The sequence below is a fragment of the Macrotis lagotis genome, chromosome X (genome assembly GCF_037893015.1).
Source record: "Macrotis lagotis isolate mMagLag1 chromosome X, bilby.v1.9.chrom.fasta, whole genome shotgun sequence".
Lineage (NCBI taxonomy): Eukaryota > Metazoa > Chordata > Mammalia > Peramelemorphia > Peramelidae > Macrotis > Macrotis lagotis.
In genome coordinates, this window is record NC_133666.1 from 404,329,145 (window position 1) to 404,337,442 (window position 8,298).

The window sequence follows — 8,298 nt, forward strand, 5'->3', positions numbered from 1 at the left end:
CATCATATATCAAGGAGGGGTGTGTGCACATGTGCATGTATATATGGCACACCCTAGAGTACTCAGTTTGAAAGTTCTTGTCAAGATCTTCACTGAATGTCTTCCTACTCTTCAATGTTTTTAATAAATCTGGCTGTTGCCTTTCTGTAAATTATAGTAGTACATGTGAAAATTTTCAACTATACAATGAAAAGGAATCAAATGCCCTTTTTAAAAAAATCTCTACTTTTATAGTAAATTATCAGAAAGTATAAAATGAAGAATTATACTACAGTATAGAAATATTAAGACTATATATTAGGAAAATATCAATTTCTTCAACTGAATAGATATTAAGTTTAAAGTGATAAATGTTTCATACCAGTCTATGAAGAGGGAAGTCACAAGACTTGAATCAGGAAAAAACACCACAAAATTTAAGATCTTGGATTATTTGATATGTCCCATAAATTCTGAGAAAAGTTATTTGTGAAAAGACTAGTATGATATCTAATATAAATCAGCAAAATCCTTTTTCAAAAACTTCTGTGTGGTTGTTATTCTAACTGATATAACTTTTTTCTTTTTTTTAAAAGATTTTATTTATTTTGAGTTCTACAATTTTCCCCCTAGTCTTACTTCCCTTCCCCCACCCCCCCACAGAAGGCAATTTGTCAGTCTTTACATTGTTTCCATGGTATACATTGATCCAAATTGAGTGTGATGAGAGAGAAATCATATCCTTAAGGAAGAAACATAAAGTATAACAGATAGCAAGATCAGACAATAAGATATAACTGATATAACTTTCAAGAGATATGTCATAAGTATTTTAAAGTAAAGGACTGAAAAAATAATTACCCAGTGTTTTGCCTTCCATGATTCTTGTTAAAAATTGACACACATATATAGTTCTCAGATGATGTGCTGTTAGTCTGGATAATCCATGAATAATGGCTGAAATTTAAAAGTGCATTAGATTAAAACAAAAAGACTCCTAGAAAAATTTGTCTATACCCATTGCCTCTCCTCTTAATTCTCGACCCTTTGTAATTCTGATATATTAAACAAAAACTGCCCTCAAATCTTAACAAGGAATTTAACTGCCTAATTCAATGACTTTTCCTTCAATCCTCATCATTAATGATCTCTTATTATTCTTGGAAAACAATAACCCCTTCCAATTCAAAGCTGTCAAGTGCCCAGAGAATCCTCTCTCACCTTATATTCAACTTCTAGCTTACCCTTGGGCTTCCTTTAAATCTCAGTTCATTCCACCTTTTGTAAGAAGCATTTACCAAACCTCCTTTATCTTAAGTGTCTTTCCTGTTAGACCATCCCTATTTATCACACATACACAGACAATATTGTTTACAAGTAGTTATTTTGTACATCATCTTCCCTATTCAACTTTGAGTTCTTTGAGAGGAGGGTCTGGTTTGTTTTGATTTTTGGTCTTTCTTTGTACCCATGTTCCTGGCACATGATAAGTACTTAATAAGCTTCTGACAATCTTTCTAGGTTTTTATATCACTGTTCTCTTGAATCTCCATTTTCCAATGTGAGGGCTCAACCACTAATTTTCAGTATATCATAAAACTGTGCTGGCCCTCCTCTTCTCCCTGTATTCTCATCTGGTGGCCTCAGCAGTTCCCTCTGGTTTAACTGTCATTTCTATGCTATGATTTCTAATTGTACAGACAATCCTTCATCACTTACTTATCTTGGACATGTCACCCAAACAGAATTCAATCCTTTTCCTAAAAAGCCATCTTCTAGTCATACAGGATCACAACCCAGGTATAATCCTTCACCATCCATGAATCTAATCAGTTTTTACTTCCAATACTAATTTTGCATTTATCCCATTCTCAATACTCAAAAGCAACATTAGTCCTCATATATCTTGGATAAAACTTCTCTTCTCCCTTCACATGATCTCCCCTAACCTCAAGTGTTCATGTTTCCCCACAACTGTCCTACAATTCTCTAGTTCTGGATTCTCTCACAAGGAGGTTCTTAAGAGACAATTGTATAATTTGAAACTTTCAGAGCATATTCCAGTCATGGATCCCATCTCTCCAAATCTTAGGTATTTTTCTTAATGAAATTATATGCACTTTCTTGTATTATTTCATTGTTTATTATCTAAGCTTTGCCACACCTGCATATAAACTGCAGCTACAGGTTTTACTGCTGACTCCTTTCTTAGATTTTGTCTCCTGTTAATTACATTATCCACAATTATTTTTCCTCCTGCATTAAATGTACTAGATATTTTTCATGGTATCTGCTTTGATAGAGGTATATAAGACAGTTTTCTCCTTCATCTCTTTTCAGTTAAAAGCCCTCTTGACCATATTTTTAAGATTCCAAGGAGAGTTTTTTTTAACTAGGCCTTATTAGCCTGTCCTAATTTTGGATGATCATAGCTTCTTCATTCAACAAGATCCAAATCTTGTCTAAACCAGCTTTTCTTTCTAACACTTTGACTTTGAATCAGCAACAGTGATGAAAACCTTTTGTGTGTCTAAGTTCCTTGGTTTCCCTGTTTATGACACATCAAACCTTAGGAATATTTTCTAGGATCTTTCTGGTATTATCATTTGTTCTTTTATCAATCAGATCGACAAACAGGACCCCTTTATAAAAGGTTAATATGATATTGAGTAGTATATAAAGCACCAGGGTTAGAGTCAGGAAGATTTGAGTTCAAATCCAGCCTCATAGACTAAGTATAAAACCTGGCAAGTCACTTAGCCTCTTGTTTCTTCCACTGTAAAAAATGGAAATAAGAATAGCACCTACCCTTTAGAGTTTCTATGAGGATTATTATAATATTAGCTAATATTTACATACAATTATCCTTTCCACATCAAGAATCTCTGCAATCTGGAAAAATCTATGTAAAATTTTTTTGGCCCTCCTTTCATACAAGAGAAGTTGTTTCAATTATTATGGTATTAAAAGATAAAATGTGTTGAAATTATACACTATAATGCATGTATTCTATGCATTTTTGAATTTCTAAACTTTTCCTGTGTCATCTATTAGCCTTTGTGTGTCATCTATGACTTCCACAAAACTCCTCCCAAATTCCCATTTAATTCCTTAAGTTGATTTGTGATAGATCAAAACTTCAATGAGATACAGAAGGGAAAAGTACAGATATTGTTTGCTCTGTGTCTGATACTGGGTAAGTATCAGCTTTACAATCAGCATCTCATGTGATCCTCTTATTATCCTTGTTTTACACAAGGAAACTCAGGCAGATTGAGGGTAAGTGACCCACCCAAGGACACACAGCTAAGAAGTGTCTTAAGGCTAGATTTAAACTGAGGTTTTCTCGATTCCTGGCCTAGAGCTCTATGCACCGTGTTGGCTCACTGCCCTCCAATGAGATAATCATGAAGCACAATACAATATCTGGCAGACAGGAAGCTCTATAATGTTAGTTGTTGTTGTTGTTATTATTATTATTAAAGGCATGAGAGGCAGGATGGGAAAAGAAAACCATTACATCCTCTGAAAAGTTAAAAAAAAATAACCCCCCACCCCCACCCCAGTAAAACAACCTTCCCAAGGGCAGGGACTCTTATGTTGTTTGGCCTTGCAATCTCTGAGGGTCTTTATTTGTGATTCCATCCAAATTCCAAAATCCTTGGCTCCCTATGAATGCACTTTGGTGACCTGTCTGGGCTTGCTCAGGGTCACAACCAGGGTGGCTAGTGCCACTATTTTAACCTATGTTTCAACTCCCAGATGAGGCTTCTAGTCATCACACCATGTTGATTCTCTTGACTTGCATATAAGAACCTATCTAATAAATGTTTGAACTAAATTGATAGCAAGAAAGAGTAATTTGTCAGCAGGAGGCTAAATGAAAAAGAGGGGGTATGAATCTTCACAGATAACTGTTAATAATTTAGTTGTGGAATTGCAAAGTATGTGGATTAGTAAAAGAAAAGGAAAAAAAGATGTGAAGGTCATAACTTAATTCCTATTTTTTGGTCTAGGACCATTGATTTTATTGGTATATGGAATTCCTTGTGAAGAAAGTCATCTATCAATAAAGATGATTATTTTACAAATTACAATCTTAAAACAGTTACCTGGAAAACACAAAGTTTAAGTGACTTATCCACAATATCAATGCCATTATGTATCAGAGCTAGAAACTAGAAGGTAGGTCTTCTAAACTAGTCCTCTATTCCATGTTGCCACCTATCACTTTAAAAAGTAATTAGTTGAATAAAATAAAATTTAATGGAATAGAAATGAAAAGGCTTATTTTGCTTAAAAAACAAATAATTACAAAAACAAATTAAAACCTAATTATATTTATGTCTATCTGAAGTCATCTGTTCTAAGTATTAACTATTGAAACTAAATGTTTATGATGTAAGTGAAAAATAATAACCATTAGGTTGTTAGGAAAAAAATAAAGTGCCAAAGATTTTCACTAGAACAAAAGAATATATTAAAGAATAGAGAAAAGGACACTACAGCTGAAGAAAAACCAAAAAGATAGATATTTACTTTCCTTGGAATGAGATTAATACAAAAGCAAGAACAGATAATAGAGGATAATTTAAGAACATGACAGAATTTCATAAAAAGTTCCGAATTAGCTGAGAGTTTCAAAAAGCTAAGGACAATAAAAAGGGTTTTTAAAACTATATGGGGGGCAGCTAGGTGGTGCAGTGGATAAAGCACCAGCCCTGGAGTCAGGAGTACCTGGGTTCAAATCTGGTCTCAGACACTTAATAATTACCTAGCTGTGTGACCTTTGGGCAAGCCACTTAATCCCATCTGCCTTGCAAAAACCTAAAAAAAACCCAACAACAACAACAACAAAACTATATGGAGACCTTGAGTAGGACAGTAGAATGATTTCAAAGAGATTGCAGTTTTTCAATTTTTTTTTTAGTATATTTTCTCTGTCAAATAGAAATGATTTTTGCACTGGAATTGAAGAAAAATAGTTAAGAAGATGAGTAAAGATATAATGAATGAGTATCTAGTTGTCCTTGTTGAATTTAAATAAACTAGCTCAGATTAAACCACATTTTGAGGAATGAAAAGAACAGGTAGACATTGCTTACCATGATTAGTGATCAGCAGAGTGACTAGTACAATATAAAAGCATAACTAATGTTTGTTTAATGTATTAAGTAGAAATAGGGCAGATATATGCCAGTTAGTTTGATTTCAATTACTGGAAAATTCTATAATGAATCATTAAGGTGATCATTAATGATAATCTTGAAAAGGTAGCAATGATTACCAAAATGATTTCATAAAGGAAAGATTAAATGCCAGATCAATGTAAGTTTTTTTAAAAAGAGATTTTATTTATTTTGAGTTTTATAATTTTCCCTCAATCTTACCATAAGTTCCTTTTTTGACAGTATACTACTAAACAGGCAGATTAGAGAAATGTACTACAGTTTACCCAGATTTTCTTGTTGGAGATATGTGGTAACAGAGTTAAATGGATTTGAAACAATGGCAAAGACTAGTCATTAATGAAGAAGCAGCAATGGTTCAGTGAAAAGAGTAAAGGATTTATACTTAGAGGAATCCAGTTCAAATCCTACCACTTCCCCTAGGATTGGTTTCTTTGGTCATTAATATCCTCAATCTATAAGATGAGAGTGTTGCTCTAGATGGTCTCTCAGATCCTCCTTAGCTTTAAATCAACAATCTTAATAAACATCAATGTAAATTTGGTAAGAGGTCCCCCAAAGATGGAACGTTTTTAGCAATTATTTGGATAAAAGAATAAAGAAAACACAATAATCATATTTGCAGATGAAAAGGTTGAGAGACTTTGTCACTGCAAGACAGATGAAAAGATGTAAAAAGATTTTGAAAAGCTAGAGTCAGAGGTTCTTAATTTTATTTGGGTTATGGACGGCCCCCTGTGGCCATCTCAGAAAGACTATAGATTCCTTCTCAAAACTGTTTTAAATATGTAAACTAAAATGCATTATGTTTACAAAGGAAACAACATAAATTGGAAATGAAATTATCAAAATAAATTAAAAAAAATCTCTGACATAGTTAAGAAAGCCTAGGTTAGAGTTCTTGGTTGAAATCCATGAAAATGAAATCTAACAGGGATACATATAAAATCTTACACTTGGGTGCAAAAAACAAAACAAAACCAAATATGGAATGGTAATGACAGAGAAAAGGCTTAGGGGGAGCTCTGATTCACAATTGCTAGGTGAAGATGGAAGAAGCACTCAATTCTTTCTGTGCCTCCAAGGCAACTCTTTAAGATTAAGTGACAAGGATTGTAAATAGAGGCTAAATACAAATCACTCACTTTAGTTAAAAGCTAAAAGGGTAACCTATATTAGATTTCTCAGTCACAGGGGGGAGGCAGAAAAATGGAATTCAAAATGTCACAAAAAATGAATGCTGAAAACTATATGTAATTGAAAAAATGTGTTTAAAGCTAAAACTGGTATGATTTTATAGGTGAAAATGACATTAAAGAAATGGCATAAGCATCTGCTTTGCCACTGAACCTAAAGAACATCCAATCTTTCCATTTGGCTTCCTGCTAAAACTTCCAAGGTGTGCTCGTTTTCCTACATTAAAATGTGAACTAGTACCTGCAATAGTGTAAGAAGAGCTTTCCCCTTTTTGTGCTTTCCAGTTTTCTTAATACGTTATTGCCCTCTACATATTCTTAAGTTCCCTGAAAAAGATCCTCCTTTGCCTTTCATGGGACATTTCACCGGCTATACCCAGGCCTGAAATTTTTTCCATCCCCTCCCTACCTCTCAGATAAGCATTTCACCATTTTCAGTAAGAATATGAACAACAGCGGCTTAATGCTGGTGCCTTCCCTTTGTTAAACTATGGCAAACTTATGTTCCACATTCATATTGGGCTGTGTACGACTGCCTTTTTTTGGGGGGGGGTCAAGTCTACCCCTTAATGCTAGTGCCCTCCACTTGTTCAGCTCTCTCCCGCTTAGATTACTTATATGCATACATATTTATCTTCCACATATCTGTCTACACGTTCTCTCCCCCACCCCCACCGGACCGCAGGGATGTCTTTGGGTTTTGGGGAGGGGGCATCTTTCCGCAGGCCCTCAGTAAATGCTAGTAGATTTGATTTCAAACAGGGAGAGTCTTTGTGCATCAGCCAATGAAGGCCAAGGTCGAGGTCAAGACAAAAGACGCCCTAAAGAGATCTGGGAAGCGGGCCCGGTGGCCGCCTCGGGGCGGGGGGGGGGGCCCTCTCTGCCCCCAGCAGGTGGGGAGGGGGAGGGGAGTCCCGGAGGCCCGAAGCGGGCTCTCGCCCCGGCCCCGCCCCCGGCCCCACCCGCACTGCGGCAGCGGCTGCCGCAGAGCCCCGGCCCGGCGCCCCGGGCGGCGGCGGCACCCCCGGGCCCCGGGGCCCCCTCACCCTCCGCGATGTTGCGGTTGCGCTTGAATTCCTCGACGTCATCTTCGCAGAAGGCCTGGCAGAGGTTAAGGCAGAAGAAGTCCAACATCCAGCCGCAGGCCAGGGAGTCGGCCGCCGGGTCCACGACGTAGGGCACCGGCTCGTCCTCCTCCTCCTCCTCCTCGAAGGCGGTGAGCTGCCGCTTCAGGGCCCGGAGGTAGGCCCGCTCCCGCGGCGACTTCGGGGCCATGGCTTCGGCGGCCGAGTCCCCGCGGCCAAGGCTCGCTTCCGTCCCCGTCTGCGGCCGCCGCTCTTCGAGAAGGGGCTGAGGGGAAGCGAAGGGGCCGACGGGAGCGGGGACGGCCCATCTCCTTTTATGGTCATCTTCCACTGGTGGGGGGGAAACAATCTCCCTGACCAATCAACGCCGGAAAACAAATCAGAGACGATCTCTGATTGGCTGACAATTGTTCCAGTCATTCTAACGCGTATTCGACCCGCCTTCTCTGCAGCAAACAAAAAATTGATTCCTTTTCGGCATTTCCCTGGTCCGCGGGACCATTTAGAAAAGATGACGTAATGCCGTGACAACAACTACAACCAGAACAACCACAAAACCCGAGGAGGATGTGCTGGAAACGCAAATACTTGCCGCCTACCGCGCTTTGTTATTATTTCTTTGCCTAAGGTTCAGAAAAACTTTGCTCTGGAGACTAATGATTTTGCTAATCGTAACATCTTGAACCAGTTGAGACAACCTGTCATGGCTGGAGGGATGGGAGTGCAGGGACATTTTGTTCTTTCTAACTTGAGGATTTTGTTTTTAAAGTGTACAAATAAAACATGTCATATTATTCCACTGTAACGTTTCATATCCAAATATTTACCACAATGTAGCCACGCAATTAC

General features: G+C 37.8%; 1 protein-coding gene across 1 annotated transcript in view; it reads right to left on the reverse strand.

The window, feature by feature from the left end:
- Window positions 1-7,745, reverse strand: part of TERF1 (telomeric repeat binding factor 1) — a 36,775-nt gene extending 29,030 nt beyond the window's left edge. Inside the window, exons 1-2 of the mRNA XM_074204123.1 lie at window positions 7,411-7,745; window positions 841-936 (exon numbers count right to left, since the gene is read on the reverse strand). Coding sequence (XP_074060224.1) covers window positions 841-936; window positions 7,411-7,639 — 325 coding nt within the window. The 5' untranslated portion in view covers window positions 7,640-7,745. The remainder of the gene's footprint in view (window positions 1-840; window positions 937-7,410) is intronic.
- Between the last annotated feature and the right edge of the window lie 553 nt (window positions 7,746-8,298).